We start from the raw sequence: 18400 nt of genomic DNA on the forward strand, positions 1-18400 counted from the left end.
CTCCCACCATGGAGGACTCGCTTTGCGGTTGGATTACGGACATTGGGCGGCACAATGCTAGAACTGGCCCCTTATGTACAGTCCCCCACTCATGATAAGGGCCATACCTTAGATCAGATCTCCACGGTCAAGATAGGAATGAGCTAACCACTCCCCCTTGTGTGGTCGGACCACTTCCTCCTGGAATTTTCAATGAAGAAGGAATTAAATCCTTCCAAGGCCTCCGGGAAGCCCAAGAATAAAGATTTCAGACTTTTTTACCCAATTACTCCCATGGCATTAAATAATGCCATCAATAAGCATTCGATCTCTTAGTTGGGATCTAGAGGAGGTTGCCGAGGGCCTGGACAACTGGCTCCAGCTCCGGGCCTTGGAACTTGCACCCCCTGTCTCGCATCTCGGGAGGACTGTCCGGCCTCTGCGCCTTGGTTCACTACTGTCCTTAAAGATAGGAAGAGGATCTGTAAACACCTAGAAAGGACCTGGCGGAAGCATTTTGACCCCAATGACAAAATGATTTATAAACCGGTATGAAGGCCTATTACAAACAAGTCGAGACAAAAAAAATCTTTCCTTGCAGCCAAAATCGAACTTGCAACAAACAAAAATAACGAAATCCTTAAAATAGTTAGGGACTTCTCCTCCCCGGCTCCAGCAGCCAAGCCACTCAACCCTACTGAAGCATGGACTGGCCGCATGGCCTCATTTTCAGAACAAGATTAAAAGAAGCCAGGAGTCCTTTCTAACAATACCTTTGACGCTCTGAGAAAGTGGTGCGCTGATCTCATCACAAACACAAGTCAAAGAACCCTCCTTCGTACACTTTCGAGGGTCTCCATGGAAAAATCCTTAGAGATCATGAAAGGTCTGAAATCTGGCTCTCCCTCTGACCCATGCCCTGCCCCCATTCTGGCAAAAATAGTGGCGATTATTAACCCAGTGGTCAACCAGATGCTCAATCTCTCTGGAGACGGGTCAGGTCCCAGATAGGTGGAAAAGAGCTAAAATGTTACCCCATTAAAAAAATCAACACTAGACCCAGAGTTAGCCTCTAATTACAGGCCTAAATCTCTTCTCCCTTTCAAGGCCCTGGAATAAGCGGTGAATTATTATTATTATTATTATTATTATTATGTTTCTTATATAGCGCCAGAATCGACCCCCGAAGGGGTATCTCCGCGCTTGCCTTGGGAACCCGTCCTGGTTTTTCCCTGCGAGATAGCCCCTACAGGGCATCCCCAAGGTGAAAGCCAGGCATCCCGCCGCGGGGGGCCGTTGTGGAGATTAAGCAAGCTTAATGCCCAGAGTTGCAGAGTGTGAACCCATGATTAGGTCAGGCACCGAAGCGAGAATTATCGAGTCCGTGGACATTTGAGCTCAAGACCCTGCCGCGTCGGGAATTGAACCCTGGTCCCGGGTCTGACCTCTGCCTCAGGGCCTGCCAGCTCTAACCAGTGAGCCACACTTCACCACAGCATTTGTTGAAACCAACGCACTACTTCACCAGAGTCAGTCGGAATTCAGGGCAAATTTCAGCACTAGACGGCGCTGCTGGAAGTAGCAGAAGCCATAAAGGAGGTAATGGATAAGGGCGGCAAGGCCGTACTCCTATTGCTGGATTTATCTGCGGCCTTTAATACCGTCACCAACAACAGGCTACTGTTGAGGCTTCAGGATTGCGGGTTTGTGGGCACGGTATTAAACTGGTTTACCTCCTTTTTAAAGGACCGCCAGCAAATAGTTAGGTCTTCACCTTTTGCTGCCCCTATCCCTCCCCTAGAGGTGGGTGTGCCTCAGGGCTCCATCCTGAGTCCTACCCTTTTTGACATATATATGACACCCTCAGCAACTCTGGCCGAACATGGAGCAAAAATTGTATTGTACGCAGACGATACGCAGTTGCTCTTCACCTGCAACAAAGATATGGATTTTAATGGATACATGATTAGCAGCTGTTTAACAGAAGTGTTCTCCTGGCTCCAGTGCAACCAGCTAAAATGCAATCCTGGTAAGTCGGAGATCATCTTCTTTGGCCACTGCCCCAGCAATGCCTGGCGCAGTTGGTGGCCAGCTGACATGTCCCACCCCCCCCCACAACATCCGTAAAGTCAGTGAAAAATCTGGGGGTGAAACTGGATGAAAACCTCTCCATACAGGCACAGATCCAGACAGTGGCCGGCACATGCTTTGGCATGCTCAAGACGCTAAAGCAGTTTCTGCCTCTCCTATCACCCACAGAAAAACGGTGGTCCAAGCCATGATAATCTCCAGGTTAGACTACGCGAATGTTCTTTACCTAGGGTTACCAGAGTATCTGCTGGCAAAACTGAAGGTGACCCAGAATGCAGCAGCCAAAGCAATACTCATGCTTGGCCCCAGAGTTAGTATGGCTTCACAGTTGAAATCCCTGCACTGACCCAGTCCGCAAGAGGATCCAATTTAAGGCCATGGTTCTAGATTTTAAGGCCCTCCACAGTATTGGTGCAGAGTACATTGCGAAGAGAGCCCAATTCTACCACGCTCATCGCACAATTAGGTCTTCAGCACTTCAACTGGCACGACCCCAGATACCTTCGAGCAGATTGGGGGGACCCTCCTTCCAGGTGCAAGTGGCGAAACTGGAATAACTTGTCGGTGGATTTAAGGATGATGCAGGATTGTCAGGCATTCAGGAAATCACTGAAAACTTGGTTGTTTCAGCTTTAACGCTCAGTTCGGGTCACTACCACTCAGAGATAAACTGTCATCACGCCCAGCGCCGGGACACTCAATTGAGTAGCTGCGCGCTTTCTAAAATCCATCAAACATAACAACCCGCTTGCCTTAGAATTACCTAGAGCATTTTCCCAGCATTTGAATATACGAGGCAAGTACGGGAGAGAAGATGGGAATGCCTCTTAAGTCTCGGGTCCCTTTTGGTCAGCAATATTTTATATTTTAAGTGGCATCAAAGTGCGCATAAAAACGAAAATGGCATTTTAAAATGCGTGTAGTCAATTAAAACTGCCATCATTACCGCACCTTATTTTACAAAGCAATTACAGTTTTGGATGGTACTTTACCTGGACATTTAGGACACTGCAAGTTGTGTGGAAGATTGAATATTTAATTTATGGTGAATAATGGAGGGATATATTTTTAAAAGGACTACTGAGCGCGAAACAAAACCTGCATTCAATTGGTGGTCCTTACACCTGTGAACAAGACTCGCAGATGAGCTGAAATGTGTCAGGAATGTAATTCAAAAGATGCGTGCTGCTACTGTTATTTGCTGAATAAAGCATTTGGGAACCTTGCAACTTGTCTACGACGCTCTGTTCGGTTGGACACAAACACCCCCCCCTCATTTCTTCGGGTTTCCCACCCTGGCCTTCCACAGCCTGTTTGAAAGTCTCGGGTGCGGTTTCAAGAAGGTCTTTCAGCATGTGGAGGAACGGACCCAAACCCAGAGCGGTGGGCAGCATTTTGACAAGGAAGTCCTTATCTTCCTGGACCTGGTGCAACTCTACCCTGTGTTAAGTGGCAGCCCGGTCAATGACGTTGAGGTGTAAGAGGTGGTATCGTAAGGAGGGGATGGTTTTGCAGAGTAGAGGTTTGAGTCGTATCCCCCCCAAGGGTCGACTTCCTAGTCATCCAAAGGGTGCCACCCCTGCCCCCCCCCCCCCCCCCACCTACCTCCTCCCACCTCCTCCCCGGCTAGAGGTGGAGGATCAGGATGAGGTGGTGGAGAACAGGGATAAGGTTGTCGAGGACCAATATCCCTGTCCTGTTGCTTCGTAACCATGGCGGTGTTGTGGGCTCTCATGCAGGCTCCTCCTAGAATGTTAGCTTCTTTGAAGGGCACTGAGCTCCTATTGGAGACACTGGAGAATGGCAGTTCACATTGGAATTGGGTGTTAATTAATAAACCAATAAATACCTGCTAATTCAGGTGCAGGCAAACAAGTGTTCGGCGCAAAAAAGGGTACTTTTTCTCCTTGTGGGCGAATGTGAGCAAGCTACAAAGTTAGCAGCAAGGATCGCCCCAGATTTAATTTTTTCTAGGTAGGTTATATCTCTACTACAAAAAAAGAAGAATTGGTTGTGCGTTGCACCCAACTTGGTCACTTATCGAGCTAAAGTCTACCAGCAGGAGACTAATCCATAAGTGACAAGGAAATTACTCCACTTCCCCAAAAACATGACAAATTGTGTAGATGGAAAACCTGCAGGTAATTTATTGCTCCAGACTACACAAGGCACTTTGGTGAATGCAATAGAAGGCAACTGTTAAGAATGAAATATGTTCAAGTATCAATTCAATATCATGTAAACTTCAGACTGCTTGATCCAGGACTCAACTTCTGTGCAGGCTGAAAGAAGAGTGCCAAGGTCACCCAAGAGACACCGAACCCCACATTTTTTTCAAAGCAGGTACATTCAAGGAGTATAAAAATCTATTTCAGGAGCAGTTCGATTTGATTCATTTTTGAATTGATAGTCAGCAGCTGCACAGTTTAAATATTTGAATATTATTTCCAGTGGTAGGATTCGGAAGCCATAAGCACATAGCCAGTATCCTCAGAAAGGAAGAGCCACCGGAGTCCATCTTTCAAGCCTTTGGTATTTGCAGGCACCAAGGTCTCTGTGATCATATTTTGCTTGATTGCACTTCTAAGGTCCATGCAGAGCTGAGAGCATGAGAGGCCATGCATCTGTACAGGTCTACTCAGTGAATGGTCCCAATCACACTCAATGTTAAGACATAATTTCAACAGAAGACCAGGTACCTATAATTAATTGATCTCATCCCAAAAATCCAAGGATTTCACAAAAGAGGAAGGTTATGGAAGCTTCAGAGGCCAGTCACATTGCGATGAGGGAGTTTCAGAGCACGTTGCGGCTTACAGAGCAGTACCACAGGTCATCAGGGCATGGATGTTCAAATGTATTTCTGTCAGCACCTAATTGATTGAACAGAAGAAATAAGCTGGCCAGTCACCCCTACAGAAGCTCTCCACCAGGATTCAGAGGTGGCTCAGATCTTTGAGCCTGCAGGGAACACAAACGTCTTGGATGGTTGTAACGTTCAGTTAGCTGAAATTAAAATAAAATAAAAAAAACATAGACATGACTTTCTATATGAATGCAATTCATGGCAAAAGCTGGCAATCATGCAGAGAACAGAGCAAAAAGTAGCAGTGAAACATAATGATGGCCAATGACCGAGCAAGTAAACCCACAGAGGATGGAATCAGAAGTGCTATAAATTGCTATGAGAGACCAACAGCAAGCCACAGTGACAAGTACAAGTGGCAGTTATACCTAGCAATGAACAGTGACAGAGCAAGCAATCAGGAAAGGGAAGGACAGTGCTGACAAATCAAATAACCAAGGACAAGAACTAATAAAAGACTGTAATAGAATAAGCGCAGATGACACCGATCAGTTAACTCTGGCAGTATAGGAAACCATGCAGAAAAGAGCTAGGAATTTCCAGTTGAGACCAAGCATAAATGAAGGGCACTAAGTATTTTGTGATAGCAAGCAATGACGGAGAGAATGGAGTCAGAGCAAATGCCGATGATTCCTAGATACAGCTAGAGTGAGCAATTGTGCAGCATACAAGACTGTACATGCCAGAAAAGCTAAGCAGTGCCTGAGCAAGCTATCACACGCAATAGAGAACATACAAGGGCTAGCGAAGCTTACTAGAAAAGGACGGCAATGCATAACCAAGCATTTAACAATGCAGAGGACCAGAGACTCCAAGCTGAGACTTGTAACAGAAAGCACAATCAAGCGAAGGCTGGAAAAGAGACAGAACCAGAAGTTCAAGATAGGGAGATAACAGCACCAAATTCCATGCAATGCAAGAAAAATATCCAAGGCAAACTGAATAGCGAAAATGAGAGTTACACTACTGACAGCCATGTTATGCCCCCTTGGCCATGGTTCCAAGAACGCCTTTAACACACTTGCATTAGTGGGGGAACGGAGGGGGCAAGGAATAGACACTAGTTGAAAAGAAGGTGGAATGGGTACCAAGTGGCCAGTTCCCGAGTGGTCTGACTTTCAGAGCTGCAGAAGTCTGCCGGAGCCCAATAAGAGTGAGCAGTCTAATAGGGAGCGTTATTGCCATGTCTGAATAGCCAGGTTACTAGAATGTGGTTACTGCTCAGAGAGAAAAAACTGAAAAACCCCAAAAGGGCACACAAAATGAGCCCAGTGCTTTCACTTTCACAACCCCTAAGAGACTGTGGGGCTTCAGTGGCAAGGAAAACGCGGACTGGGGTGAAGAAGAGAAACAAGGAGAGAGCAGCTTAAGTGCTACATGGTAACTGCAGCCCAAGTATTCGCAGATCAGATCCATCCCCTCCGTTCTAATGTGCAGACACTGTCGGCTCTGCACAATCACTTGCAGAACACAGTTTTTTTTAGTTCTCCATTAAACACTGTACATTTCTGGTCACGTTCAGAAGTTTCACAAATCAGCTCTCCCTTAAAGATTGTACAACTCTATGCAGCTATGCCACACTCAACACACAGGCTATGGAAACTCACAAATCCATACACATCCATTACAGTGGGTTCAGTCAACGGGATTTTAATATATTCCTTATTGAGCACATTGCTGTCACCCCAGGCTTAAACCAAGATTTTCTCCCTGTCCCCTCCCAGTCATACCCCCAAGAGGAGTATGCTTATTAAATAAAGATGACCAGGTCTTTACATTTTGCTTTGGAGAATGCAGCAAGGATGCTGGCAAAAACTACATCCGGGGTCTGGGAGGCATCCACGGCTGTGTGGATTCCCCGTCTGCTGTAGTATTCCACCAGAGGCGTTGTCATCGTATGGTAGGCAATGAGGCGAGACTTAAGAGTCGTCTCATTATCATCTGAGCGGCGAATTAATGGCTCCCCAGTAACCTGTGAAGAAAGAGAAAAAAGGTAAGTTGTAGTATCAGCAAATGTTCTACACAAACATAAAAATAATCCACTCCTATGGCATTTGGCAAATGTACAGTTTTAAACAAGAACAGCTTGTACAACAAGTCAAAGTGAGTTTTGTCACCACCACGCTGCACAACAGCGTTGAAGTTCAATCCCTCCAACTATGATTAAGTCTAAAGAAGGAACCACCTCTACAACACTGCTCACGCCTACTGAGGCACTGTCCCCCACTACAACATAGTACAGTTAACATGTCTCATGTAGTCCTTTGTCTGGTGCTTGCAGTACTGGGTTTTCACATGCATTGCATACTCCTGCCATTCAGTGTTTAATTGCAGACATGACAAGCTATTTTTGTTTGAAGTCTACCGTTTAGACAACTTGTGATCACCTTCCGCCGCCTCCCTTGGGTCACAAGGCACCAGGTCAAATACTCCTTCTCATACTGTTTTTCTCCATTGTGTGAACAGTTTCAGTGGAGCATAGTGAAACAGGCAGAACAAGTGTAATGTGCATTGCAAGTAGTAACGTTAAGTGGCAACAACATTCCCACTCATTGCTTGCTTAGGGGGAGGAGGTTGTGGCACATACAGGTGGTCACAGGGTAAGTAACTTTCTGTTCTTAGCATGTGTTGCTATAGATGCAAGTGCTATGCATAAAATTGACAGCAGTACCTAAAAGTAATTGCCAGTGATATGATGACGAGGATGTTGGAAACAATTTTTTTTTTTAAGAACTAAGCCTCATGGTGTGTTTGAATATCCACACAGTAATACTTGGTATATATGTGTGGTGTTGACAATGTAGATTTGCATGCGTTTGCTACTGAAGTATTTCCCAAGAATGCCAAGGAAGCCACTTTTAGGCGTACAATGTGCCCAATGTATGCCTTGCTCTACCATAACACCTGTGTATGTACCTAACAATCAAACTCACAAAAAGTATGCCTGGTTAAATACGAAGAATAAAACGAGTTCACTACGAATTAACACATATTGTGTGTATATATGTCTATGAATGCTGCGGTATCTGAAGAGAGCTTTTTAGGATGAAAACCCTCACTCACCCGAAGAGGACATGCTTCATTCATTGGGGTTCCTCCTCACACCCGGACAGCAAGGTACCAGGTGTGGGCTACAACTCCCCGAAGAGAAGAGCCAAGGTGTTTTACAGACGAGCCATTTTAATAGGGTGAGGGGAAGAGTGCAAAAATGTATGTAACCAACATGATTAAAACTAAATCCAGAGGGCCAAATCTACTTTATTCAGTTGTCCCCTAGGATAGAATTAAAAAGCGAGGACGGAGGGGATTTCAAACAAATATACATACCCCTGTAAATTGTTGCAAATGCTACTTACCAGTATGCATCTGTTCTTGGCATGTAGGGCTGCTGACATTCATATCTGTACATATCTGTGCATAGACCGCCACCTAGTGTTGGGTCCGGATGATTGCACATTGTTGTCCTGGAAGAGTCTTCGAAGTATCACGAGATAGGTGGCTCCTCCCCTGGACTACAGTGCGCATGGGCATCGCCTCCATCCCCAGATTGTTTTTAGCCATTGGCAGAGATGGAGTGAAGAATGTGAGTGATGACCATGCTATGAGCATATGTGTTTGTATGAATAAATACTGCAGCTGCTACAGGCGCCGGGGAGGAGGGCGGGCGATATGAATGTCAGCAGCCCTACATGCCAAGAACAGATGCATACTGGTAAGTAGCATTTGCAGTTCGAGGCATGTGGGCTGCTGAATTCATATCTGTGCATAGAATACATAGCAGTCCCTCCATTAACGGCGGCCGCCCGTGCCAGCTGCAGCAGTCTGAAAAAGCGTTTTTAGAACAGCCGGACCAACAGCTGCCTGCTGTTTGGAATGCACGTCTACACAGTAGTGCTTAGTGAAAGTATGTGTGGTAGACCATGTGGCTGCTCTACAGATATCTTCTAAGGGAATGTTACCTAGGAAAGCCATAGAGGCCCCTAACTTCCTAGTGGAGTGGGCCCTCGGTGGGATAGTGAGAGTGCGCTTAGCTTTAGCGTAACAGATCTGAATGCACTTTACTATCCATCTAGCAATCCCCGCTTTGGAGATAGCGTTTCCCTTGTGTTGTGTGGCAAAAGCAACAAAAAGTTGTTTGGTTTTGCGGAAATCTTTCGTCCTGTCCACATAGTACATCAAGGCCCTTTTCACATCAAGGGTGTGGAGCATGCGCTCCGCCAGCGTCTCTGGGTTTTGGAAAAACACCGGCAACTCAATTGTTTGGTTCATGTGGAATTGTGAGACCACTTTGGGTAAGAATTTAGGGTTAGTGCGGAGCACCACCCTGTTAGCATGTACCTGGAAGAAAGGTTCTTGGATGGTGAGCACCTGCAGTTCGCTAACCCTCCGTAGCGATGTAATTGCTACTAAGAACGCAACCTTCCAAGTTAAAAACTGGAGCTCACAAGAGTGCAGTGGCTCAAAGGGAGGACCCATCAGCCTTGTAAGAACCACATTGAGGTTCCATTCTGGAGCTGGTGGAGTCCTTGGTGGAATGACCCTTTTGAGTCCTTCCAGAAAGGCCTTGATAGCAGGGACCTTAAAGAGTGACAGGTGCTGCCTGTTCTGGAGGTATGCTGCCATAGCAGACAGGTGAATGCGGATGGAAGAGTACGCTAGATTACACCGATACAGGTGAAAAAGGTAACATATGATGTTTTGAATGGAAGCATCTAGCGGGTCAATGTCGTGGTTCACACAGTAGACGACAAACCTCTTCCATTTAGCCGCATAACAAGCTCTAGTAGTGGGCTTCCTTGCCTCTCGAATGATGTCCATGCAATCGGGAGGAAGATTGAGGTAGCCAAACTCTAGGACTTCAGGAGCCAGATCGCCAGGTTGAGCTGTTGCGGATCTGGGTGCTGAATGTCGCCATGGCTCTGCGTCAGAAGGCTGGGAGTGAGATGAAGCCTTTGATGCGGTACCACGGAGAGTTCCAGAAACGTGGTGTACCATGGTTGGCGAGCCCACGTTGGAGCAACCAGGATGAGCGTCATCGAGTGCTGCCTGAGCTTGCGTGCCACCAGCGGTATCAGAGGTGCTGGGGGAAAAGCGTACGCAAATCTGCCTGACCAGTTCATCCACATCGCATTGCCCTGTGATTGGGGGTGTGGGAACCTGGCGGCGAAGCTTTGGCATTTTGCGTTCTCCTTTGTGGCGAACAGGTCTATCTCTGGATGACCCCACCTTTGGAAGTACGGTTGGAGTACTGATGGATGTATCTCCCACTCGTGCATCTGATGGCTGTGCCTGCTGAGCAGATCTGCCATCTGATTGTCCTTGCCCGGGAGGTGCTCTGCCATGAGGAAGATGTTCCTCTGAATGGCCCACTTCCACATGCTCTGAGCCAGATGAGACAGCTGTGGAGAGTGTGTGCCTCCCTGTTTCTGGATGTAGTACATGGCCGTCATGTTGTCCGTCCGGATCAACACGATCTTGTTGCACAGATGTACTTTGAACGCCTTTAAGGCCATGAAGATTGCCATCAGTTCCAACACATTGATGTGCATCTTCCTTTGCTGTAGTGTCCATAGTCCCTGCACAGTGTAATGGAGTACATGCGCTCCCCATCCCTGGAGAGAGGCGTCCGTCGTCAGGATAATCTGTGGGACAGGCTCTTGGAAAGGTCGGCCCTTGCAAAGGTTTTGTGGATTCCACCAATGCAGAGAGTTGTATGCCCGACCGCTCACCAACACTAGGTCTGTCAGTTGCCCAAGAGCCTGAATCCACTGACGTGCTAGGCACTCCTGAAGCGGACGCATATGTAGTCTCGCGTGCGGGACAATGGAGATGCAGGAGGCCATCATGCCTATCAACTGCATGAACACCTTCGCGGGAAGCGAGTGTTGGGGTCTGAATCGTTGGATCAGCGCCTGGATACTGGCGATTCTCACTGAATTCGGCTGCGCAGTGGCTGCCAGAGTGTCGATTGTCGCGCCCAGATACTGTCGCACGTGGGCGGGCTGGAGATGGGACTTTGGGTAGTTCAGAGAGAATCCCAGATCGTGCAGGAGAGGAATGGTGCGTGACACGTGGTCTACGCACTGCTGTTCTGTTTTTGCTTGAATGAGCCAGTCGTCCAGGTATGGATAGACGTGGATGTGCTGGCGACGGAGATGCGCCGCCACAGTCGCCAGGCATTTTGTAAATACCCTTGGTGCCGTGGTGACCCCGAACGGCAGGACTCTGAACTGGTAATGCTGGTCTAAGATTGTGAATCTGAGATACTTCCTGTGGGAAGGATGCAGGGGAATATGAAAGTAGGCATCCTTCAGATCCAGCGTAGCCAGAAAGTCCCCTTGTTGAAGCAGGGGAAGCACCTGCTGCAACGTGAGCATATGGAAGTGCTCCGAGAGGATGTACCAGTTCAGGGGCCTGAGGTCCAGGATCGGCCTGAGTGATCCGTCCTTTTTGGGGATCAAAAAATACAGGGAGTAAACCCCTGTTCCCCGCTCTTGCAATGGAACGAGCTCTATCGCCCCTTTTTGCAGCATAACTAGAACTTCTTGCTGCAACAAGGTCAAGTGCTCGCCGGACATAGGACGGCTTCTTGGCGGTATGTCCAGTGGAATGGACGTAAGCTCTAGACAGTACCCGTACTGGATAAGAGACCTCACCCACCTGTCCGTGGTGATGGACCTCCACGCTGGCAGGAACTGCTGGAGTCTCCCCCCGACCGGTGTTGTGTGATCGGGGGGCAGTGACAAGACGTCACTGCTTGTTGGTGGTGGTGGACCTGGAGCCATTGTTTCCACGTCCCCTGCCTTTGATATTATTGCCTCTGTAACCACCTCTACCCTTGTTGTTATACGAGGGCTGGGTGTTACCCTTGTAGTATTGTGTGGCCTGGGATGCCTGTCCCCGTGAGGTGCCTTTTGAATTTGAGCGTCGAAAGGAACCACCCCGAAACTGCTGACTTTGTAAAGCCCCCATTGACTTGGCAGTTTCGGTATCCTTTTTCATCTTTTCTAGGGAGGCATCCACCTCAGGGCCAAACAGATGGTCAGGATTCACTGTTTGACTCAATATCGTGGTTTGGATGTCGGGTTTGAACCCCGAAATTCTAAGCCAGGCATGGCGTCTAAGTAACACACTTGTATTGATAGCTCTGGAGGCTGTGTCTGCCACGTCTAGGGCACATTTGATGGATGCATTTGTAATGAGTTTACCCTCCTGAATGAGCATCTCTCCTGCCTCCTTGTATTGGTCAGGCAAGTGTTGCAGAATGGCCTCTAATGTGTCATAATGGGCCCTATCATAACGTGCAAGCAGGGCTTGGGTGTTAGATATTCTCCAGATGTTAGCTGCCTGTGCAGCAATGCGTTTGCCTGAGGCTTCAAAGATCTTGGACTCTTTGTCTGGGGGAGGAGCGTCACCAGTAGTCTGAGAATTCGCCCTCTTCCGAGCGTTGGAAACCACCAAGGAGTCCAATGGCAAGTGTCCCTTGATATAAGTGGGATCCGTGGGCGCTGCCTTATATTTCCTGTCGATGCGAGGGTTGACCACCCGCGCCCGGGTGGGCTCTTTGAAAACCTCCGGTGCATGTTTCAGCACCCCTTTAAGCATCGGTAGCGTTTTGACTTGCTTTTCGGCTACCGAGAAGGTGTTGAATAAGAAGTCCGCATCCACGGGGTCCGAGTGCAGCTCGACGTTGTGGTTCGCCGCAGCTCTCTCTATTAAAGCATTGAAGGCCGCCGAGTCCTCTGTCGGGGACGTCTTGGCGGCGAAAAGTTGAGTGTCCTGACCCGACTGCGGGTCTTCTGTGTCGCCTCCAGCGGCCCAAGGCACATGCTCCTCCTCCGGATCCGAGTACGCAGGATAGTTGTACTCGGCATCATCCTCGTCCGCATCGGCTGCGGGGGAATGCGTTGGCGAGTTTTCCAAGGCCTGTGGGGACACAGGTTCCACCAGAGCCGAAGAGTCCGCAGAGTACTTCTTGTTTTTGAGCGGGATCTTAAAAGGTTCCAACGCCGGCTCCGTCGTGATTTTTCGTTTGAGGAGCGACAGTTTCCCGGTGTTGGCGTCGATGATGACCTCACGACGTTCCTCTACCGCAAGCGGCTGGAGCCGAAGCTTCGACACCACCAAGGCAGCTTTCGGCGTCAACACCTCCCTTGAATGTCCGCCCTGTTTCGGCGCGAAGGCCTTCGGCGCCGACTTGGGTGGAAGGGTGAAACGAATAGGCGTTTGCTCTTTAGTAGGCTTAGGCGTGAGCGTAGGCACTACAGTGTCCTGAGCGGGAACCACCGTGGACTTTCGGATCCGCTGTAAGGATTCCCCCACTTTCTTCGTAAAGGTTGCCGAGGGCTGAACCGGCTCGAGCGACACGTCATCTTCGGGGCCGACGCCCCATGCCTATGCGCGTCGTCGCCCTGACGCTTCTTCGGAACCGTCTTCGGGTCCCCGACCCCTTTCGGCGCCGACGCGGCCGCGTCGGAGGCCTTCGCCTTCGGCGCCGACCCCGAGGGCTTCGGGTCGGCCATTTTGGCGTGGCTCTTCAAGTCGGCCATTTTGGTTTTCTTGGAAGTTGACACCTCCAGAACCTTCTTTACCAACGCCACTTTCAGTTTCGGTTTCGCATCCGAGGGTGCGTGACCAGTTGGCTTCACTTTCGTTTTCTTCACCATAAGTGATGGCTTAGAAATGTCCGTGACCGGGCCCGGAGGCGGGGACGTAGGACTCGTAGTTAGATCTTGGGTAAGGCCCGAAGGCGATCCCTCGACCTGGGCCGTATGAAGGGGAATAACCCCCGAGTCTGGTTGGGGCTGCTCCTCCTCTGAGCTATCTCCCATCGTGGCACAAGCCTGATCGTCGTCCCCTACCTCGTCGGAGACTTCGTCAAAGTCCTCCTCACCCGCGTCGTAGGTCTCCTCCTCGGACGCGGGGCCAGAGTCCGACCCTCGCACGTCGTCTTCTCCCTCGACAGATTCCTGGAAAATGTCATCTGGTGGGGGCGCTGAAGCCGATAATTGAGCCTGGAGCCGATTGGCCCGGCGAATCTTCAAAGTCTTCTTGCTTCGGAACTTCGAACACGCCATACAGGTGTCTTCGCGGTGATCCGGCGACAAGCAGGTATTGCACACAGGGTGCACGTCGAGGTGTGAATATTTTGAGTGACACAGCGGACACTTTTTGAATGGAGTCCGCTCCATAGCAAAGGGTGTAGTGTAGGCCCGTCCGCGCCGAAAGCACGTGGAAGGGCAGCAAGAGATCGGAGCTGAGAGTCAGAAAGAAACCCGTACGCAACTATACCGACGCCCAGCCTAAAGACCTTTTGGTCTCGAGTAGAAGTTGAACAACTATCGGTTCCGACAGAGGGAACCGAAACACATCCGAACCCAATGGCGGAAAAAAACAATCTGGGGATGGAGGCGATGCCCATGCGCACTGTAGTCCAGGGGAGGAGCCACCTATCTCGTGATACTTCGAAGACTCTTCCAGGACAACAATGTGCAATCATCCGGACCCAACACTAGGTGGCGGTCTATGCACAGATATGTACAGATATGAATTCAGCAGCCCACATGCCTCGAACCAGCATGTTTCTGTCCATAATTGACCCCAAAAGGGGTTCAGGCGAATTCATCGGGATCTTATTTATAAGTCACTGTGGAGGTATTATTGCATAAAAAGGATATATAAATGTATACTGGCCACATAAAGGTTATCCTGTAGGGACAGTAATGGCCTGTATGTATTCTGGGTCCACCGTCTTTCTATTAGAAAACAGAAAGCGACCACTCTGCATAACGTCTGTGCTGCAATACTGCAGAAATTCAGCGCGGTTCACGAGAACGTCCCAGCAATTATACTTGGAGTGACTTATAATTTTGGTTGTCCCTCCTCCCCACCCGGTGCAGGGGCTGGGGTATAAATGGTGGAGGGCTAGTGGGCTTGTCCCTACTCTTTCAGAGGAATGGATAGAACTGAAGTATTTCTGATATATGCTCCTGAAAAGGGAGCTTCATCTTCCTACCCAGTGCTAGATTTAGTGTGTGTGTGGGTCAACCAGAGTAGGTGGACCCCCCCCCCCCCCCCCAAGGATCTTCACTGTGGCGGCTTACATATAGATTGTATGCTGCTTAATATGAGACACCATTAGGAGCTCTATGGATCAGAGGGTTCACTCTTCTCAGAGTTCAGTGTAGAGGTTTTTCGGAGCAGACTTGGAGTGATTTGATCAGACTGTGGCACAAGCGGGTATAAGCTGGTGCAGAGGCTTGATGCTCTTCACAGAAATATTTCCTGAAGCAGAGGAGGGTCTCTTGGATGTAAGGTCTTGGAGGCAGAAGCCGCACCAAAAGGTTGAATCCTTTGGTGGCTTATCTCTGCATTAGATGCAGACTCCTTCATGATTGGTGCTCTGCTTCCTGGTGAAATCTGTTCAGCGGCCAACCACCAGAAGTTCAGTCCTCGGATTGGGTGTGGGGGCATTCGAGGACTAGGGTTAGTCTTTATCCTGGGTCCTTGGATTGGTTGGGGAAACATGGTCTTTTCCTCGAAGTCAGAACTCTCCAAACTGAAAACCTTGTATATTCCTTTGGCCGGCCTTATCTTATGGGTTGCAGATGTATATGGCTCTGCACTCTTCTACTAATCACCGGGTCAGTAACCCTCCAGGAAGATAAGTTACATAAATCGAATACACAAGTTAGTGGGGAGCCATAGTCTGCGTATTACATATTAATTCATAAAACTTTGCTAGTTACACAAATTTACTTTATTATGAAAGGTTCTCCCAAATATAATCTTAATACAAGAGACTCCTTTATATTCTTGAAACAGACTAATTTCATTCACGGAAATACTTCACATTGTTAACTATACAAAAGGCAACATATTTTTTCTTGAGAAGAGAAATTAAAGTCTTGTGAGTTCATTCTTCATAGACCGACACAGACACGAGTTAATGCTTGATATACAGATACAGCCAACATGTGTTTCAGGGCACAACAACCAATTCTTTAGGGCTTAGATAAAAAGGGAACAAGGAAGAAACCTGGCATCGTAGCCACAAAAATTCTCGTAATCAACAATGGATAAGATACAATGTCACAGTCCTTGATGCACTGTTATTCTAGTTCCTTCTTAATGGAATGATCTCCTAAAATATAATGACAACATCATTCCTTCGGTTTTAATATCAACATATCCTACTGGATACCTTCAAATGATGCCATGGCTAAGGTTTGCACCTTGCATTCATGTGTCGTGTTTCGCAGCCGACCATTTACAAAGACTTTTCTTTGGCTTGACCTTGGGCCAAATGGGTCTCTGCCTTCTTATTCTGCATCACCGATGTCCTTGAAGATGGCTGATATACAAGTCGGATCCAGATGCTACATGCTATGGTGAGCCCAGCAGCAAACTTGTCTGTACCAATGGATCCTATTTTTTTTTTAAGCCTGGCAGGTGGTGCAGGGCTCATGCTCTAGAGACAGGCAGAGGTCGCATAATCTGTGTTGATTGGACCACATGTACTTGACATTATACATTGGGAAAAACGAGGAGGGCATTTTCTCCAATCACTGCCTCCCACCAAACAGGGCCTCTTAAAATGATTTTTGTTCAGGAAGGGAACCACACCAGGGTATTTTGGAACCCAAAGAGTGGTCACCGGTATGAACTGTGAAGATAGTTCAGAAGATTGTTACTAGAAACCTGGAGCCACCGTGAACAGAAAATGTGCAAACTGTTGTGGAGTTTGAGCTGAACATCTGAATCCAATAGCGGGAAAATAGAATCTGAGGGTAAATCTTTGTCCAGATGCATTGTGCACTGAGGAAGGAGATACAAGACAGACAGAAGACTTGTTTGAACAAAAAGAACTAGTGATGTCCACGAACCAATACCATATGGCAGGATTATGCAGAGCACATGCATCTCCAGCAACACATACCACAAAGATTTTCCTTGGAACACCTACATCCATAAACTGAGGAAGGACTGGTCCCTACAATAGTGCACAGGCCTACAAGGTTTCTACAACACAGTGAGGTGAAGTGTGAAGAAGAGAGAACGCCTAAGATGCCTCCTGCTCAGTAAAAGAATAGCTCATCCAATATTTAATGTGGATTTACAGTACTACAACACTACAAGAACTGGCTCTGCATCCTTCAGGAGATATGAAATGTAACTTGGCAGTAACACGGTTTCTGCAGAATTAATATTATCTGCAAATTTAGTTTGCCTTGAACTTTATATTGCAGCATCTGGAGGACTTCAGGGCTGTCTAAAAACAGATGTGTGCAGTCCCATCAAGCAATCAGGAGCAGGGCACACAATAGGATCACCTCTTTGACCTCCATTCCCGGATTCCTATGTGGAGGATTTCCGTGATGATAAGACGAGCTTTGTTGAGAAGCTCACATATTGAACTTACAAAAAGAGGTCAGTACTGGTGAAACACTGCAACAGTTAAGTCGTTTTCTTTCTGTAGCAGAGAATATTTTAGTGGTTATTATATATAGTGAAACAACTCATAGTACAGGAAAAAAAAAGGCAAAATTACTAAGAATCAGGAACCTTCATTTCACGAAAGCTTCAGGTTTGGCACTCGCTTTAAAGTGATTACACTTCTGGAATATTTTATGATCTTATAGGAGAATGCCCGCAATTTCTGCTAGAGGTACAAGTCTCAAGACAGATTCCATGGCAAACCTAAGCCAACAAAAATAAAAGGTTAGTAACCATTCTAGACAAACCCCGGTTGACCTCACTGTACTAATCATGATGCAAGAAAAAAAACAATGTCCTAGGCAGCCTGGTTTGGAGATGGCTCTGCAGTTGGGGCAGACCAAAATGAACTGATTCAGGTTTGTGAACCTTAACACCCAGTCAACAAAGCATGGTGTACCTCTCGGCATCTGAGTCTTAAAAGGAACTGGAAATAAAATATTCCACAAAGAATACAATTATGTCTAAATAGGGCATTACATTAGAGAGAGATCCAGAACAAGTTGAGGGGAAAAAATACCCCTACAAATAACGGTTGACCTGCCAACAGAGTCAGAGTATCAGGGCCCTTTGTAGCGAAATGTAACAGTGTACACAAGTTATACTTCAAGGTGCTGCTGCATTATGATGAGACAGTTACAATCATTACGATACATATATGGAGATTGGATAAATGTTGACACTTAAATAACCGCTGAGTGCCAACAGATCAGCACAAGGGATATCCATCTTGAAAAGGTAAAGTATCATTTTTTAGATTTGAATTTCCAATTTCTACTCCTTAACTTCAACGTTGCTTTCTCACAAAATCTAGGCTCCTGTTCTGTTATCCAAGTATAAAGCGCCACTGTGAACTGTACTCCGTTCTTGAAAATTATAATAGGCAAGATGGTGTCACTTGGATCACTCTCTCAACGCTGCGTCAATTTAAAAAAATTAAAAAAGGGGGTGGGGGAGGGGTAGGATTAG

At 47.5% G+C, this 18400-nt stretch overlaps 1 protein-coding gene across 2 annotated transcripts in view; it reads right to left on the bottom strand.

Moving 5' to 3' along the window:
- Nucleotides 1-4193: 4193 nt before the first annotated feature.
- AK2 (adenylate kinase 2) overlaps nucleotides 4194-18400 on the bottom strand; it is a 98548-nt gene continuing 84341 nt past the window's right edge. Inside the window, exons 6-7 of one of the 2 annotated variants that reach the window (XM_086955736.1) lie at nucleotides 6713-6908; nucleotides 4194-5076 (exon numbers count right to left, since the gene is read on the bottom strand). In XM_086955736.1, coding sequence (XP_086811862.1) covers nucleotides 5069-5076; nucleotides 6713-6908 — 204 coding nt within the window. In that variant the 3' untranslated portion in view covers nucleotides 4194-5068. Of the gene's footprint in view, nucleotides 5077-6671; nucleotides 6909-18400 lie in introns of those variants that run through there. The other variant, XM_086955735.1, reaches the window with a different exon arrangement.

This window comes from Lissotriton vulgaris, chromosome 2_1 (assembly GCF_964263255.1).
Source record: "Lissotriton vulgaris chromosome 2_1, aLisVul1.2, whole genome shotgun sequence".
NCBI lineage: Eukaryota > Metazoa > Chordata > Amphibia > Caudata > Salamandridae > Lissotriton > Lissotriton vulgaris.